Source organism: Hipposideros armiger, unplaced genomic scaffold (assembly GCF_001890085.2).
Source record: "Hipposideros armiger isolate ML-2016 unplaced genomic scaffold, ASM189008v1 scaffold_1274, whole genome shotgun sequence".
NCBI lineage: Eukaryota > Metazoa > Chordata > Mammalia > Chiroptera > Hipposideridae > Hipposideros > Hipposideros armiger.
The window spans coordinates 266,370-284,543 of NW_017732624.1; the positions used below are offsets into that span (position 1 = coordinate 266,370).

The following is an 18,174-nucleotide window of genomic DNA, read 5'->3' on the forward strand; positions in this document are numbered from 1 at the left end:
GCCAGGCAGCGCCAGCCACCGGCCAGAAGGTAGTGGATGGCGATAGATCCACAAGATGCCACTCACCATCATTTTGGAAGCTTATTCAATGGCCCGCTACTCCTCTTAGCTCCGCGTCCGGGCCGCCCAGCAACCCCACAATGCCGTGCGACAGAGAAGTCCCGAGAAGGCACGCCGAGCCGTTGGACAGAGAGGAAAAGGATGGGCCACTTCCGCCACTCTATGGTTTGCTACCACTGAGTCGGTGCGGCTAGAAGGGCCAGAGGCGGAGCCTCGGAGGGCGCTCTGGCGCGAATCATCGGTTACCGAAGATTCGCCAGATTTCTGGTCGTGCTTTTCTCTCTTAGCATGTAGGATCGTTGCTCGCCCCTGACTCCTACTAACCCTGATTTCATCCCCCCCTCTCCACGACCCGCGCCATACCAAGGAATGCAATAAATGCAAATATTTATTGAACGCTGTGGGGCAAGCTATGCTAAACTCTGAACATGAGCGATCTCATTTAATGCTCACAATCCTATCGTTGTTACTGTTATCATGTCCATTTTACCGATGAGGGAACTGAGGCAGAGCGGATAGCAAAGGTGACCAAAATCACTAAGTGGTAGAGAAGCTGGCGTGAGCACCTGGTCCTAACAATGCCTGCTTTCTGGCTCTACACTGGCCAGAGACTCCACGAGACAGGTGCATCTGGCCGCGTCCCCAACGCCTACCGCTGTAATCATGCATGCGCTGGTGGGACGGCAAATGACAAGCCAAGCTGGAATCACGGGAGATCACCTGGGCGCTAGACGAATACCTTCCCAAGGAGGGGGTGGGGAGGAGAAAAGAGAAGCGCGAGGCGGCCGCGGGGAGAATCCCGCCGAGACCGCAAGATCTGAAGGCCAGGACTTCCCGCGGCTGAAGCGAGTCCTGCGAGTAGCCCACCCCAGTTTTAGGACCTCCCCCTCCAGCCCTCCCACCAGCCCGCGAGGTCCTAGAGCGTCGAACCCAAACTGAGAGACGCTGGGGCGGGGCTGGCTGGCGCTGTTGAGAGTTTAGACCAGTCAGCCCTCGGCCCCACTTTTTTTGACCAATAGGAAGTGGGCTAAGGCGCAGAGGCGGAAAATGTGGCTACACGAGCAGGCATCGGAGCCAATCAGCGTGGGCCTCGTTCCCGTCTGCCAACCAGCGGTGAGATCGGGTCTGGGGGCGGGAGGCCGGAGCAGCTGTCAGGCTGAAGTCCGGGGAGCAACGCACGACTAGGCGGGTGGAGGAAGTGCGGCGCCCGGCCGGGCCCTGGAGATGGTCCTCGGCGCCGCGGGCTGGTGGTGTCTCGTGCTCTGGCTCCCCGCGTGCGTCGCGGCCCACGGTGAGTGGCAACGAGCGGGGCTGTGCTGCAGGGCGGGGCGGGCCATCAGGCTTGCGCATGGCTCCGGCGGGGGCTACGGGTCACCTTGGGGACCCCGCGAGTTCGGGGCATGGCAGGTCTGGGGATGGGCGGCTGGAGTGGGTGGGTGCTGGTCCTCAGGGACTTGAGCGGGGCGCAGCCTGAGGCCTGGCTCTGAGTCCTCATCTCTGCACGTCGAAGCAAGACTCTCCCCTACCCTTACTAACGCCTACCAGGTGGCTGAGGGAGCGACCAAGGAGGAACAAGGGACAAGTAGAGATATACAAACTGGAAATATGTATGTGAGCACTCACATAAATTTACGGAAACACACATTCCTGCACGTGGGCTCCCACACTACACGATCACAGAAACATATATAGCCACACACATACGTATACCACGCTTAATTTTCACAGATCGGCAGATGCAAAGGCCAGGCAAAGGTGTGTGAGGAGGAGGGGGAGTTTAGTGCTAATCCAGGAAGGCTTCCTGGGGGTGTATTTGTATCTAATGGGACGTTCTTACCGCCAAGATAAAAGGCTGTATAGCCCAGTGCCAAGGCAGTTGAGCTCTACCTTTTGGGCATGGTTTGGGCAGTAAACAAGACAACTACAGCCACAATCAGTCCCAACCCTGACACACAGTAGTGGTTTTATGGTTTGTTGATTGACTAATGGACTGGTGGCAGCAACTTCCACCCTTCCACATTCTTCAATCTCTCTGGGCTCAAGAAATCAGGGATTCGAGTCTGGATGAAACATTACACTTTGGTGCTGAAGAGAAGCTCCCACACCCCAGAAAAATCTGGTCCTGGCAATTCTCTTCTTCAGTGCGGTGGAGCTGGAAATAGTTGTTATTCATTCAACAACCTTAATTGCGCCCCCGCTATATTCTAGCCACTATGTTAGGTAATGTGCATACAGCATTGAATGAAGCTGCAAAATCATCCTTGCCCTGGTGGAGAAGACAGACAGTAAACAAAAAATTATGAATACTGTATAATTACAGATTATGTTGCAAGTGTCAATGGAGAAAAAATACATTTTTTAAAAAAGATTTTATTGGGGAATTGGGGAGGGGAACAGACAAGTTGCTGTCCTTTGGTTCTTCAGTCTAGTTGTGAAGGATGTGGCTTCACTGGCCCATGTTGGTATTATGATCATTGCGCTCTTCCCAGGTGAGGCAGTCAGTCAGCCGCTGGCCATGGGACGGCCACTCATGACGGCTCAAGGCAGCTCTTGCAGGCTGCCGGCCACTCACGCTGGCTGCCAGCCACTCATGGTAGATCACGGCAGCCCACTGCAGCCCCACTGCAGCCTACGCCATTGCTGGCAACTCACAGCAGCCCAGTTCCAGGTCAAGCTGTTGTTCACCATCTTAGCTGTACAGGCTGCAGTGTCACTGGCCCATGTGGGAACCGAACCAGAGGCCCTGCTGCTCAGAGCTTGCGCTCCCAAGCCAACTCTTAACCAACTGAGCCACTCGGCTGGCCCCCCAAAAATACATTTTGAATGGGCATAAAGGGAGGGCAGTCATAGCGCAGGCTTCTCTGAGAAAGTGACATTTAAGCTATGACCCAGATGAGTAGGAGGAGAGAGCCAGGTAAAGAAGGTAGAGGTGGGTGGGGTGAGGGTAAGAAGCCATCCAGAGAAAGGGAACAGCTTCCCAGAAGACTCAGAGAAGTGAAGAAACTGAAAGGAGGTCAGTGTAGCTTGAACAGAGGAAGGAGAAGATGAGATTGGAGTAGCAGCCAAGGGCCAGATACAGCAGGGCCTCCCAGGCTATAATTAAAAGTTTAGATTTTAAGTCCACAGGAAAGTCATTGAAGGGTATTGCAGCCATGGGAGTGGTGACATGGTCATATTTGCTTTAAGATGTTTTAAGAAGATCCTTGGCTGTTGTTTGGGGAATGGATCTTAGGGAGCAAGAATGGAGGAAGACAGACCAGTCAGGACAAGAAATGATAGTGGTGAACTAGGACGATGGCAGTGGGGCCAGAGTTAACTTTTAAGTTTTAGTGAGAATTGTTTTGTACTCAGACTACCACATCTCCACCTTGATATTCTCAGGTCCACTTCAAAGCAAAGATGGCTTAATCCTCTGAGAGATAACACTCGAGCTCTCAGTCTTCCTGGCTCACTTGTGTAAGCAGCAACAGCTATAAATCTCAGGGGTTACTAACTGTCTGCATCAACTTTACCCTCCCCAGGGCAGGGACCATCTCTCCCACCCACCTGGAGGACCCACTTGGCTGAAGCTGGGTCCCTGGGTGCAGACTATAACCAGCCCACTTGAAGACACAGGGTCCATGGAGGCTTCTCACTTGTACTCTTTATTTTTCAGGCTTACGCATCCATGATTATTTGTACTTCCAAGTGCTGAGTCCTGGGGACATTCGATACATTTTCACAGCTACACCTGCAAAGGACTTTGGTGGTATCTTTGTAAGTTTAGGGAAGGCCCCTCATCTCTGATCCTGTCTCCATCTTTCCCTCACTAAGCTGAGGTGCCTCTCTCATACCTTTAACCAATAACCTGAGTGTTGGGGCAGGGAAGGGAGCAGAATCCAGTTCTGCCTCCCAGGGGCTGGAGTGTAGGAAAGAAGGGCTTCCCACTACTTTCCTGGGCATAATACAGACCTGGGCACGATGGAGGGACCAGCTGTCTTTGGGAACATAAACTGGTGAAAAACTAAGAGCCTTGCTAGTTCTACCTCTGAATCATGTAACGTAAGGCAAGTTACTTCCCCTTTCTGGGTCCATACCAACTGCCCTGTCTGGAAAGGCAGGGTGGAGTAGGACAAGTAGATAAGCCTTTGTGAGAATGGAGTGCCCAGCACACAGAAATCACTCCACACCTTTCCTTCACACCTTATGAGGAGCTAATAGGATGGGACTATCAGCTGGTCCTAAAGCAGGTCCATCTCCTCATACTCTTAACCTAAATGTCTTTCAGCACACAAGGTATGAGCAGATTCACCTTGTCCCGGCGGAACCTTCAGAGGCCTGTGGAGAACTCAGCAACGGTTTCTTCATCCAGGACCAGATCGCTCTGGTGGAGAGGGGGTGAGGAGCGGCACAAGGGGAGAGCAGGCATAGGGTAGATTCTGAGATCGGTGGTGGTGGTGGTGGTGATGCTTTGAAATTTTTAAATAATTCATCCTTTTAAGGGTCTTTAAGAAATGTCATAAGATTATCCATGCCTTTTGGCCACTTATGAGACTTTATTAACAATTATCCGTAGTCCTTTCATCCTCCTAGGGTGACAGCCTGACGGAGGGCCAGCTAGGACCCTGCCTTTCTTTTGGTCTCATCATCACCTCTTCCAGGGGCTGCTCCTTCCTCTCCAAGACCCGGGTGGTACAGGAGCATGGTGGGCGGGCGGTGATCATCTCTGACAACGCAGTTGACAATGACAGCTTCTACGTGGAGATGATCCAGGACAGTACCCAGCGCACAGCTGACATCCCTGCCCTCTTCCTGCTCGGCCGAGATGGGTGAGGGCTCCTTGTCTCTGGCCACGTCAGCACCAGGCTGGTGCCATGATTTGGGGATGGGAAGGGCAATCACCAATCCCTTCCCATAAGCCTCATCTTGGGGTGCCCATTGGAGGGCCCAAAAAGTCCTTGGGCTCGGTAACTCCCAGAGTGATTGGGATAGTGGGGCATGACGGGGTGCTGAGAAAGTGACCATCACTTCTCTTCATGCCCTCCCAGCTACATGATCCGCCGTTCCCTGGAACAGCATGGGCTGCCATGGGCCATCATTTCCATCCCAGTCAATGTCACCAGCATCCCCACCTTTGAGCTGCTGCAACCGCCCTGGACCTTCTGGTAGAAGAGTTGGTCCCACCTTCTAGCCATAAGTAACTCTGGGCTGGGAAGGGGAAAATTCAGGAATTCTGCTGTTTGGGACTTGGGGGATAGCATTTGGGGACAGGTGGAGCCACATAGAGGAAGTAGGTGTGGGCTTAGGCTAGTCTAAGGGAAGCCACGCCTCTGCTTTCATTTCCCCGGGGCCCCCAAGGGTGTCTCATGCTTTGGGAAGAGGCAAGAGCCAGGCCCCAGGGCTTCTTGGCTAGAATCTGGAACAAAAGGGGCTAAAGGCAGATGGCCTGAGAGCCATCTGTGACCTGTCACATCCCACCTGGCTCCAGCCTCCCCCAACCAGGGTCTCCTCAGTGACCTCCACAGCAGTATCTGGAGTAGTTAAGGAGCTGGTGTTTGAGGACTTCATAAACCCTCACTGACTTTTTAGCAATAAAGCCTCTCATCAGGGTTGTAACTGTGTCCAATTCACAGCACACAGGGAGGGAGGGGTCTTCAAACTCATTCATCTGGTCCCATCCTCTTGTGTTGAGAGGACACAGGTCCAGAGCGGATAAATGACTTGCCTAAGGTCCTTTAGGACCAGTGCTAATCTTGGAACCCAACACAGCCTCTTGCTTAAGATCTCAGGAGCCATATTTTAGTCCCCTAAGGAGAAGACTCATCTTGCTGCCTGTTGCTGGGGGTCCACACTTGCTCTGGGGCTTTAGAAACATTAGTACAGCAGAGTAGATGAGACCAGAGATAAGCCCCAACTGCGGAGCTGAGCTCCACCTCCTGCCAGTCCCTGGTCTACCCTACACGCCTTTGCACCACCTATGTCACTGCTGCACACCCCAGCAGCTTGTCAAGTCATCCTCCACCAAGCAATCCTGCAGAGGCCTGTTACCACTCACATTTTATTGAGAACAGTGGGCAGGCAGGGGTGGGACGGATGCTGCCTGCTGTGAAGGAGTAAGAACCCAACAGGCTGACAGGCGGGCTCCACCTGACTCATGATCCAGGAAAGGGCCTGTGGAGCAGGCACCTGGCTTCCTGGGATCCCTCAGCAGGCTGATGTGGCAGGCCTCTCAGGGAAGGTAAGCAGAAAGGAACTGCAGAGATGTCCCACATAAGTCCCACAGCACCCAACCCGAGTGAGTCGTAGTGCTAATCTGGGGGCAGGGGGACACTGTCAGGGCTAATCTCCGTGTATCTAGCCCAGCTCCTCTAGGTTTCTGGAAGACTTCAATGTTCCTCTGCAGAGACCCTAAAGATGGAGACTGAGGCCAGGAGAGCCCCTCACTGACCCATGTTCAACTGGTCCCAGGGAAGATTCGAGCATCCTAAATTAAGGAGCACAGGCCTGTCACCCCCAGGTCTCAACCATGCTGCTAGTCCTCAATGGGAAGGTGTTAGGAAGGGGTGATGATCCCCCACATGCCCCTCCTGAGGGAGGCAGAGGCCTCTTCCATACCCATGGGGCCAGCCACTGTGCCAGGGCCTGAGAGGCAAGGCACAAGGTACAGATTCTGGAGTTTGGGGAAGGGGTTAACTCTACTCCTCCAGATGTCCAAATGGCAGGAGTAGGAAGCTGGGAAGAGGGAAGTTATCCCCCTGGTTCAGTTCCCCAGCAGAGAGCCTTACAGAAGGTGTCTGGAGGCCCCGTTCTTCCATCCTGCCTCTCAGCTGTGCTAGCGGTCAGGCAGTTGCCTTATCAGCGGCAACGGTGGGAGGTGGGGAAGAAGGTGAAGACATCTCACTCCTTTCTTCTTCAATGAAGTAAGGCTGTTCTCAAATCGCCACTTTGTTACCCCTCCATAGCAAGTTGAGAGGGGTGAAGCCTCAGGTGGATGGGTAAGCGTGGCCATGGGGCCAAGGGGAAGAAACACTTAGGCCCTGACCTTGGCTCCAGCTGCTCACACTTTAAAGTGGAGTCCTTCAGGGGGGAGGCCAGTTCTGAGAGGCTCAGTGATAGTACAGAGCCTGAGCCGCTCAGCAGCACTGTCCAGGGCACGATGTCTGGTGGGGGGTGGGAGGCCTAGGGTCCAGCCTTTGTCCTACCCTCCAGCAGACACAGAGCTGGAATGGGGGGATGCAGGCAATGGGAGTGGGGAGCTCCTTCCAAGCCTCTTCTCTGAGGAAAGGCCCCCTTTTCTGGCAGCGTCTGGGGTAGGGCCCCTTCCAGGCAGGGTGACATCACACATCAGTCATCTCATCCCCCAGCTCTGCATCTTCCGGCTCTCCTTCCTCTTCCTCGTCGTCCTCCTCCTCCGAGGTCACGTTAGGTTCATCAGCCTCTGCCAGGCATTTGGGGCAGGAACAGACAAACAGATAGTTCTCCCTGCAGGGGGTAGTGGTGAGGGTGAAGTCAGGCAGCCACCAGGTTGGAGGACCCCAGAGCCCAGGTGCCCAACACGTCCCCAGCTGGCACCTGAGAATCTTGTGGCGGCTGTGGCGGCTGCGCTCCCGCTGGCAGCAGTCTAAGTAGCTGATACAGATTTCCTGGAGGGCAGAGGAGAAGTGGGATCCTACGTCTGTGCTCTATTTAATGGGATTAGGGCCTCCCCAACCACTGCCCCATCGTCAGGGGCCTGAGTTGCCCTTCGGCGAAGGAGTGGGCTGCCCAGATCCATTCCCAGGCCCTCAGCAAACAGGCCACTGTGAGGCTCTAACAGCCAGCATCTGAGACAGAGGGGACTGCAGTTAGCCTCAGGCCATGGTCAAAAGCAGTCAAGGGCCAAGGTCTGTGGCTGGGTTCAGAGGTTATCTTGGCGCAATGCTACCTGCCCTGGAAGAAAATTCAACCAGGCCCTGTGCACTGCACTAACAGCCAGGACCTCAAACCCACAAAAGCACCCCACAGCCCAAGCCATCTCCTGCTTTCTTAGAAGCTTCAGATTTGTCGATCAAAAGGTGGCTAAGGACAAGGACCTGGCATACAGCCGTCTCTCAAACACTGCTCTGAGGCTTTCTGAAGTTATTTTTTGAAGAAGTAGAGTGGGGTTAGAGCATACCCATGGACAAAAGACTCACACCCTGGGGCCTGGGATTCAACTCAACAGCCTGAACTTGGGGCTGTAGCCACTGCTGCCTCCAATCCTTGGAAAGACTTTGCAAGGCCCACTCCCCCCCACCCCACCCCGGCTCCCAGCCCCCTCACCTCTCCTGGCTTAATATCCTCCAGGGCGGTGACATGCAAAAGGAAGTTGTTTTCTGGGAAGGAGGTCTCTGCATTGGGGACACAGCTGTGGTTGCCTGGGTCATGAGAGGCAGGTAATGAGGATTCCTGACTAATAACAACAATAACAGCCTCAACTCTGCAGAGCACTGGGTCCCCTCCTTCCTGTTCTCTGATCCCTGCTAGGGCTGCACAGGTCCTGGAACTCAATTTCCTGCCCTTGCTCGTTCCTGAAGAGCACAGAGCACAGGCACAAATGCAGGTCCACATCACTCCCTCTCCCACCATCATGACTGTCCCTGTTCTCCTCACCGGTCACCCTGATTTTCAGTTGTGTTCCCAGTGTGTCGTAAAGGGAGGGACAGTGGCCCACATGCCAGACCACTAACGCAGTCCTGTCTGCTATTGCACGTCTGGTAACAGCTGAGCCAGGGCCTCTGGGAGCCTATTTTGGGAGGGCAGAGTGGTCCTGGAGCCTGGGGGGAGGGGTTTGAAGTGAGGACGCCAAGAAACGGAAGGCTGGATCTAGAACAGACAATAGTCTGAGCTGACTACCCTCCCCATCCAGTGGTAAGAAGACTGCCTGCTAGCCTGAGCTCCCTCCTCCCAGGATCCTGAGGGCCTCCCAGGCTCTCACTACACTCCGCTGCCAAATCTCACAGGGCAGTGTGGTGCACGGCCCACGCTTCCTTTGGGAGATTCAGAGCTCTGTGATCATGCCAGAGCACAGGACCAGGCCCACTGGAAGGTTTTACATATAAACATATATTAAGGCACAAGCAGTCCTTAAATGAGTGAATGAAAAACTGATGGACCAAAAGGCCCAGAGGAATCCCCAAGGAAGCTCTGACCTAACCTTACTCCCAGACTCAACCTCACCAGACTCAACCTCACCAGCCTAGAAGGGGCCAACCAAAAGGGATGAACTGTGACTGTGAGGCCACCCCTCCTCCATGTCAGACTCACAGCAGCTCTGAAGCACAAAGAGGCCTGATCCTTCACAGTTTAGAAACTCGCCAGTTGCTGTAAAACAGTAATACGCAGATGTTATTCTACCCATTTTACAGGGAAAGGAAACTAGGTTTACAAGGAAAGGCAATGGCTCACTGTCCTACCGCTTCACCTGATCCATACTGCTTCACCTGAACTTACACCTCTGAGGCACAAGCCTTGCTTTTCTATAAGCGATAGCACCCCATTTGTTCAGCACTCCCCCACCCCCACCCCCAGCCTCTGAAGCATGGATCTCAGAGCCATTTCTCATCTGTGTGTCCCGTGGACAGATCCAAAGCTTCCCACAGGCACACAAGGATTATGTCCCCCACCATTCACTGGGGCACTGGGGGAAGACTGTGTCCACCATCTCACTGCGGGTGGGAAGAGGGGTGTCTCCATCTCACCAACCTGCCTCGATGTCCTTGTACAACTGGTCGATGAAGGCATCCAGCTGCTCGCGGTCCTGAGGCTTCAGCTCCAGGGCGTCACAGGCATGGACCCACTGGCTCAGGGAACTGGGGGTCCCAGGCAGCCGTAGTTGGAGAGGAGGATGCCCAGCTCACAGGGCTCTCCACCTCCAGGCAAGTTAAACCCATTTCTTTCTCCAGGGTCTTCCCCAACAGACCAAGGCTCCCAAGAGCAGACTCTCCCACCTCAGTCTTTCTGATCCCCATCACTGGGTGCAGTCCAGCACTCGACACAAAGTCACATCCTGCCCCATCCTAATCTTGAAAGAGCTGTGGCTACCCTCCTCAGTCAATCTCCCACCTAAGCCCTGAGGGACAAGTCCAATATATCTGGAATAGTGTCTCCTAACCTGGTTCCAATTCCTTGGCCATTGGTCCCAACAAGAGCAAAGAGAGACCGGAATCCACCTGGAGTGAACCACTATGGGGGAGAAAGAGACATGAGCACTCATTCAGGTTATAGCCACTTGGCTCTTCTTCCTGATCCCAATCCATTCAGGAAGTCTTCCAAGAGTCAGTCCCATCCCAACTCCAGAAAGCCAAGTCAGCTCTGGCTTAGCTGTCCCAGGAGAGGACGCTGACTCAGCTCCTGGAGAGCTGGAGTGACTGGGGAGGATATCGGTCCCACCTTTCCCCCTCTCACCTGGCTGAGTGCGTTCTCATAAAGGGCGTCTGTGAAGAGTCTCCGCAGAAGTTCCAGCTGGTCCTGGTTTAGGGGAAGCAGGGAAAGACTTGCATCCCTGAGGGTTTCCCATTAGCACCCAGGCAGGGCCCAGGAGTCCATGTGGGGGAAGGGAAAAAACCAGCTCTGGAGAGTGAGCTTTTGCTGGGCAGAGGAAGACCACAGAGTCCTTATCTCCAGAGAGCCACGGCAGTCCATGGCCTGCTTCGGTCCAGAGTGGCGAACCCCAAGTCCCTCCCTGCTTTCCAGCACTCAGACCAGCAGGGCTGAGGAGGCCTGGCCTAGAATATCAGTCCTCACCACCACCCTCCAGGCTCCCCGAACTGGCCTCCAGACGATAGCCGATAGCTGGCAGGAATATAGGTCCTCTGACTAGACTTTTGGCCTCAGGCTTTAACTGCTGCCTGTGGCTGGGAAGGGACCAAAGGTGGAGCTCCCCTCAGGTAGCCACAGAACATCCCAAGCTTTTGGGGGTAGACCATGGGAGAAGACCAACCTTGAACTTGTCCCCTAGGAGTTTATGGACAATTTCTTCCTCCTCGTTGGCCGTTTTATTACAGAACTGGGAGAAGAGCCTGATCCAACGATCCTTGTCCTTAGCCTGCAGTGAACAGATGTATTTCAGGGTCACACTCCCACATGCCCATGCATGCATGTGCCAACAGGGACTCACAGACACCCACATCCTCAATGCCACTCTGGCCATGTAGGGGGGCAGCCTATGCTTTAAAGCCCCTGCCTTCAGGGAAATACCATCACACCTGAGCTTCTAGGTAGACCCTTCCCCTGCCTAGGGACTTCCTCCCCACCCTGTATACCCCCAATCATCTCCCCAACTGGGACCTAACTAGCTAATTCAAAAACACTTGGAAAAAACTGGAGAGTGAGGCTGAGGAGCAACAATATTAATAGACGGGGTTAGAATAGCTTCTCTCGCTTTATGTAAGAGACACAATCCTAAAAAAGCTGTGCTACAAATTGAATGCACAAATTACCCTGCACCAGGAGTCCTCTCACAGATCAAAGACCAGAGGCAAGATGATTCCCCACTCCCCCTGCCAGATTTATGGTCAGCGACTCCTAAGGTTTACATAGTAAGGAACTGTCCTCTGGGGAGTGCAGGAGGAACTCTGCATCCCAGCCAGAGCCTTGAGGTGAGGAGGAGACTGAGGCCAAGGGCAGAATGAGGCCAGAGTCAGCTTCCCTAAGAGGGTCAGGTGGGCTCACCTGCTTCACTGTGGCCACCATTCGGGCCATCAACATGATGCTGGCAGTCTCAGGGGGATAGTGAACACTCCTGGGGAGAAAGAGAAAGGTTTAACCTAGAAATACCCTTCTGAGTAGCTACGTTCAAGGAAGTCCAGTTTGACTGCTACAGAGAATCCTTCCTACCAACCCTATTTATAACCAAAGAAATTCATTGGCAAGGGCTTGGGCAGGACTTCACATTCCTACGGGCTTAATGGGACTTTCTAGAAGTGTATAAAATGCTGAGGATGGTGGGACTGGCAGTTCAGACTAAAGGCAGGGGCTTGGGTGATGTGACCTCAGTTTAATCCTAAGAATGGGGGTAAGATCTGGGGAATGGTAACTTAAGAAAGATGGCTGCATCTGCTGAGCCTAGGCAGGCAGGCAGGCAGAGATAAAGGAAAGAAGGGCTAAAATGCCACCTACCTCCATGCCTCCTGCAGCTTATTGAGAGGATGCAGGGGGTCATCCTGGGAGGAGCCTGGACACAGAACCCGATGGTATTGCTCAGCAGCTGCCAGCCGACATTCTGCACTGCAGTACATCACCTGTTGGAGGGGGTGGAGGTCAGCACACTAGGATCTGGCCATGGGGTAAGGCACAGACGTCCCATGTGGTACTCAGCTCCTCTAACTGTATTCTTCCCACAAATAGCCCCTGAGCAGTAGCTCAGTGGTACTATGACACGAGAAAGCATACGGTGCTCTGGGGGCATGTGAGGAGGCATCTAACCCAGGCTTGTAAAACCATGGGAAGGAGAGAGAGCTTTGCAGGTAGAGGGGAAAGCCCCCACCAGGCTCCTAGGAAGAGGACAAGCTCCCACCAAGCCTATTTTCTAGACAATGAGACTGGAACAGGGAGGACGAAACTGGCACAGTGGCTGAGCCTTCAATGTCTTATCCTACATTATAGCTCTCAAGGGCCATGACTGGGGCTGTCCTTGTTCCTGCCTCCCCAAAGAGGACTTTAGCTAAGGGCACCCCCATCAGCCCCTTTCAGGTGCACGCCCCAAGGACACTCACCTGGCAGTGGGGACAGTTCTGGTGGAGGTCCTTGCACACGGTGCATAGCTCAGGGTGAGGCAGCACCTGGCCAGGTTTCCCAGTCAGCCTCTGGGCATTCTCCTCTGCCTTCTCCAGTGCCCGCAGGCAGTGGTCACAGGCTGTGGGAGAGAGCCAGACATGACAGTGTAAGTCTCTTCAGAGCAGGGGCCATGTCTGTCCTTTTCACAGCAGTATCCCCAGGGCTAGAATAATAGGTGCTCAATTTGGGACATGAGTGAACATGTTAAAGAACGAATGAATGAATGAATTTCACATGCATTCAAAGGTAAATGATTCCCTCTTCCCTCTCTGGGGAGTCCCCACCCCTCTTTCTCAATGGGACTTAGTCTGTAGGGCTCCCCTCCCCACCCCCAGACTGGGCTTTCCCCACATTTTGGAGCGAAGTGATTCTCCTTCCACAGTTTGTCTCTGGCCTAAGAAAAGTATGGAAAAAACCATGTGGCTGGCAAAGCTAAGGGCATTCCCTTGCTTCTGACTCCTACCTAACACTAACACAGCCTATTTTTGACCAAGGGGCAGGGCTCTACTTTGGCACAGAGCCCTTCAGCATTACATCCAATCCCTTATACTAGACTCTGAGTTCCACCTGAGTGGCAGTCCTCCCCCAGGAAGCACTTCGGAAGAGCCTTTCTCCTACAGGCTCACAGCCCCAAATGGTCTGAGATCAGACAGAGGTGTGGTTCTCAGGGGGGTTCTCCAGGGGCATTTCCTCCCAACACCAGAGTCCCAGAGATATCTGCGAATGGAGATGTATGCAGCTCTCTTCCATGCACAAAGGCAGCTGGGCCCAGGAGCCATGAGGAGTGGGTGAGATGTGCTCACCTCGGTAGCGATAAAGTGCATTCCAGAGAAACTGCGCAGCCACCAGAGGCCGTTCTACGAAGATGGTCTCCCCCTTCCGGATCAGCTGTGTGGCAAATAGCCCCTTCCCCTAAGAGGGCAGAGAAGGAACAGGAAGCCCATTAGAAAAGACAGAGGGCTGCCCAGCCTCACCCCCATGTGCTCCGTCAGCAGAGGCCCCTGCCTCAGGAGGGTTCACGGAGCATGGTCAGCAACCCCATAACTGTCTCCTCCTGGAAATGCAGCTCTGACCTACTTTCAGTCACATTTCCTTCAGCCTGTTCAGGGCAGAGGACCTGAGATGGGGAGGGAGCCAACATGTCAGCCATCTCAGACTACACAGAGGAGGAGAATTTTTAGATTGCCCAGAGCAGAGCCAAGGCTCATAGCAGGCAGGGGCCTCTTGTACCAGGAGCTGGTAACAGCAGGGCAGCCTTGTCTGAGTCACCCACATGCCCCGCCAGGATCCTGGCAGTGATGCTGCTACTGCTCAGGGTTGCAAAGAAATCTTACACCAAGGGAGAGGGAGGCTTAGTTTGTGCCCTACTTCCCTGCTTGGCTGGGTACTCACAGAACCTAGCACAGTACCTGGCACCCAACAACTTCCCAGGGGTTACTCTGAAAGGAATGACTAATCCTAGTACCAGTCTGAATGCTAACTTGCTGTGAATCTTTGAGCCAAATGCTTCACTTCTTTGCATCTGTTTCCCACATGAAAAGTGAGTATTATAATAATATCTACCAGGTAGTTTCTAGGATGCAATGATATAGCACAGGTGAACATGCCTCATGAGTTCTAGCTCCTTACTATTCAAAGTGAGGGGATGGACTGGCAGCCTGGACATCAGCTGGGAGACTGTTAGAAATGCAGAATCTCAGCCCCACCCCAGACCTGCTGAATCAGAATCTACACCTTAAGAAGATGCCCAGGTGACTCATATGCATGTAAAGTTTGAGAGGCAGGGTCTAAAGCACCATACACCACGTAAGGAATGAAGGATGAGAAAACAGTTGCTGATGCCATCTCTCAGCTATGCAAAGGGATTCGAGATACAGCTTCAAAGCCCAGGCAAGTTACTGGCCCCACCAGGCACTTACTCCCACTATTCACTTAGAGAAGAGAGGTGGTGCCCCTGCCAACATTGAACTGTTACAAAAAGGGAGAGAAAGAAAAATGATTGATACAGCAGTGAAATGTCCTGTCATGTGGCCTCCCGGGCAGCTCCCTGTTTCCTTCTAGCACTGGCGCTCTGGCTAGACAGGGGCACCTTCCAAAGTCAGAGCAACAGAGAAGTGTGGACCAGGAAAGGCCTTCAGCAACCCATGAGCCACAAACATCAACCCTCTGAATGACCCTGGGAGCTCTAACAGTAGATGGGACAAAATCGCTGGGCAAAGCCATGGACACACTCTTGATTGTCTTCCTGGAAGCCCCACCTCCACACCTTGTAGCCCCTGGGATCCAATCTAGCAAAATGAAAACTTGGCATTCCACTACTGGACAAAAAGATATGAACAGGGCCACCCGTTATCATGACAATCTCAAATCTCAATATTAGATAAGTATCAATCTCTTTCTCAATGACCAAACGTGGAAAATATTTAGAAATCAAAACAAAGCGAAAAGAAGCAGAGCTATTCCTCTATGAAACCACTCATCCCCAAAACATGAAAGTGTTTCAAGAAAAATAGTTCTTCATTCATGTTTCCAAGAAGCTTGGAGAGAAGTGAACCTGAATGGACAGGGCACAAACAATGCAAAAATATTTCCAATTGAAAAACAAGTTTTATGAGAAGATTATGCAAAACTCTGAGACTATGTAGTAAATTTTTAAATCTTTATTAAATGGTTGATTTTATTAAAAATATAAATTACCAAAACTGAATTCAAAAGTAATATAGCCTAGACAGACTACTAAACAGTGTTGTCTTCTAGCTGTTGTGCACCAGTATGGCATTCTGGTTGGCATCCACTGTATTTGGTCAGGTTTCTGTTGTGATTGGTTACATCGCTGGCATAATAGTTGATACATTTTTAAAAAGCATTCCTGCCAATATCTATAGAAGCAATAAAGTGGTCAACTATCCCACGCGGCCACTAATCTATATGGTTTCATGAGCCAGCTTTATCAAACCAAAGAATAATTCTCATGCTATTTAAACTATTCACGAACAAAGAAAAGTGTAAAGCTTCTCTATTTTACTAAAAAAAAAAAAAAAAAAAAGCATAACTGATGTGATAACCTGAGGAAAATAGCACAAAGGAAAAAAAAATCACAAACCAACCTCACTTCAATGAATATAGATGCAAAAAGCCCACAATAATCTATCTTGTCACGAAGTCTGGGTAGGAATGTGACTGTCCAACAGCAGATCAGGTGTAGTCTTCAAGAGCTCATTTTTCCAGAGCTGGAATTTTTTTTTAAGCTGAGCCATCCTGCCGCCGGTTGGCAGCTCAGCGGCTGCTCAGCTCCGGCCAGGAATCGAACTGTTGCTCAGAGCTCACACTCTTGAGCGAGCTCTTAACCAACTGAGCCACTCGGCCGGCCCCAGAGCTGGGATTTTGATAGAAGGCTGGGACAGCACAGTTAGGCAGGAAGAGTGGCTGAAGGAATGAAGTGAGAGGGAAGAAGTGAAGAAAGGAGGGAGCCAAAAGATAGGAGGCTCAGTGGAGGTAAAGGTGACTAGTTCTACATGCCAAGAGTGATGGAACTGAGACATCATCAAACTGTGAGCGCATCACGAGTACTAGAGGACATAGGGTGGAGATGGAGATGTGAAAGGCTGAGGAGGCCAAGGATGCAGGAGAACTGATATTCAATGGAAGGAGAGGGATGCTCTAGATGCCTCTGGTGTGGAAAGAGGGCAATGGAAAGTTAGGGTGGGAAACTGGATCCGAATGGAGATGCTGACAGCAGGAGACAGATGACTAAAGACTGATATCTTGGGTAAGGACAAGGATACACACAGCTCCTCCACAGGATAAATTATTCAACCTCACTAGTAAACAAAGAAATGTCAACGAGAACAAAGCAATACCATTTTGAACGTATCAACTGGCAAAGATAACTAGGAAAGAAAATACTCAACGTTAAGAGAACAAAAAGATGCGCGCACACAAAATGAACTCCCAGATCTTTGACCGCAGGGATGAAAAAGAAATATAACATAAGGGCCCATAAATAAGTATTTGGTTGAAGGAACTGTGGCCCTCCCATGAAACAGACTATTACTCAGTTCTTAAAAATTAATACATAGAAATAGGTTTATTGATATGGATTTACTGCTGCATCACAAAGCAGTTTCAAAAAATGTGATTTTAATACACACATTTGAACAAGAACTTTTACCCCCTCTTTCTTTACATGCATTTTCAATTCTTTTCTGCAACAAACTTTAAAAATAACGATAATAAAACGACAAAATCACGTCACTCTCCTGCTCAAACCTTTCAAATGCTCCCACGGGCTTCAGGCTCCGGTTCAAATCCCTTAGCACTCCAAGGCCCTTCGTGAAGGGTCTTGGCCTCTCTCCTCATCCCCCAACCAAATCTCACTTTGAAACTTCTCTAAGGACCCACGCTTTTTTATACCTCAGTTCCCTCTGTTCGGAACCTCCCCGCCCAATGCTCCCGGGGACCAGCAGCAGGGTCCGCCAGCCTGGGCCCGGAGGTCCGGGCCCCCTCCCAGCCCCTCCTGGCGCAGCCGCATTCGGGCCGCCGGAGGGCGGGCCCCGGTTCCGCGAGAAAGGGATGCGCACGGAGACTCTGGAGGTCCTGGTCCACCGCGTGACGGCCCCGGAAGCCTGTGTGCCGGGGCAAACGGGGAGCTCCCCGGCCGCGAGCAAGGCCCGGGCCGCAGCGTCCGAATGACAGAGAAGCCTCTAGGCTCCAGGCATAGGGTCCGGTGCGGCTGTATCTAAGGCCGGACGGGGTGGGGGCTCTCGGCAGGGTCCGCCCGAGTCTCACCTTGGAGCTGTTCACGAAGCGGACTTCCACGGCGGTTCGGGCCCGGCCCGCCACGCCCACGCAGAAGGAGAACACGTCGCCCATGAAGGCCGCCATCTTGGGCGCGCCTCCGCCTTCTGACCCGTGACCCCGACCCGACCCGAGAGGCCCCGCCCCCGGCCCCGCCCCCGGCGTGAGTGTCCGAGAAGTTTCAGGTCTTGACAAACCCACGGTTCTGAATTTGGGTCGCTTTGATCTACGTATGTTTAGGTCCACTGGTTTGTTGACTGGGTGGAGCTGGGCCTGCCTTTGTGCTTTTACATCTGTACAGTTTTGCGTCTGTCTGCGTCTTCTTGGCCAGGGTGTACCTCTGTATTAGAGCCACTGTGCGTGTATAGTTTTGATGTGTGCATCTATGTCCAAGTTCATGTTTGTGTGTCTGTCTGTTGTCTCTGTCGATTCAGTGCCTGCCTTGCATAGGCGGTCTTTGGACCCAGCCCAGGGGTAGGACAGCAGCTGGCCCAGTTACTCCTATTCTCTCTGACCCTCAACCTAAAGGGAATGACTAGCTTA

The 18,174-nt window shown here is 52.5% G+C and overlaps 3 protein-coding genes across 3 annotated transcripts in view; 1 reads left to right on the forward strand and 2 right to left on the reverse strand.

Annotated features, from left to right (window-relative positions):
• Positions 1-211, reverse strand: part of CCT7 (chaperonin containing TCP1 subunit 7) — a 16,423-nt gene extending 16,212 nt beyond the window's left edge. The window contains exon 1 of the mRNA XM_019633293.1: positions 67-211. Coding sequence (XP_019488838.1) covers positions 67-72 — 6 coding nt within the window. The 5' untranslated portion in view covers positions 73-211. The remainder of the gene's footprint in view (positions 1-66) is intronic.
• Positions 212-1,172: 961 nt separating this feature from the next.
• PRADC1 (protease associated domain containing 1) lies at positions 1,173-5,652 on the forward strand. The gene is made up of 5 exons (XM_019633295.1): positions 1,173-1,351; positions 3,716-3,816; positions 4,328-4,437; positions 4,701-4,868; positions 5,088-5,652. Exons 1-5 carry the CDS (start codon positions 1,285-1,287, stop codon positions 5,206-5,208), a joined length of 567 nt encoding a protein of 188 aa, XP_019488840.1. The 5' UTR covers positions 1,173-1,284; the 3' UTR covers positions 5,209-5,652.
• A 427-nt stretch (positions 5,653-6,079) lies between these two features.
• SMYD5 (SMYD family member 5) lies at positions 6,080-17,750 on the reverse strand. The gene is made up of 13 exons (XM_019633294.1): positions 17,623-17,750; positions 13,638-13,746; positions 12,774-12,913; positions 12,178-12,299; positions 11,731-11,800; positions 11,000-11,104; positions 10,465-10,527; positions 10,172-10,242; positions 9,763-9,869; positions 9,325-9,381; positions 8,341-8,435; positions 7,612-7,682; positions 6,080-7,521 (listed from the first exon to the last, which is right to left on the reverse strand). The coding sequence occupies exons 1-13, from the start codon at positions 17,716-17,718 to the stop codon at positions 7,377-7,379; spliced, it is 1,251 nt and encodes a 416-aa protein (XP_019488839.1). The 5' UTR covers positions 17,719-17,750; the 3' UTR covers positions 6,080-7,376.
• Between the last annotated feature and the right edge of the window lie 424 nt (positions 17,751-18,174).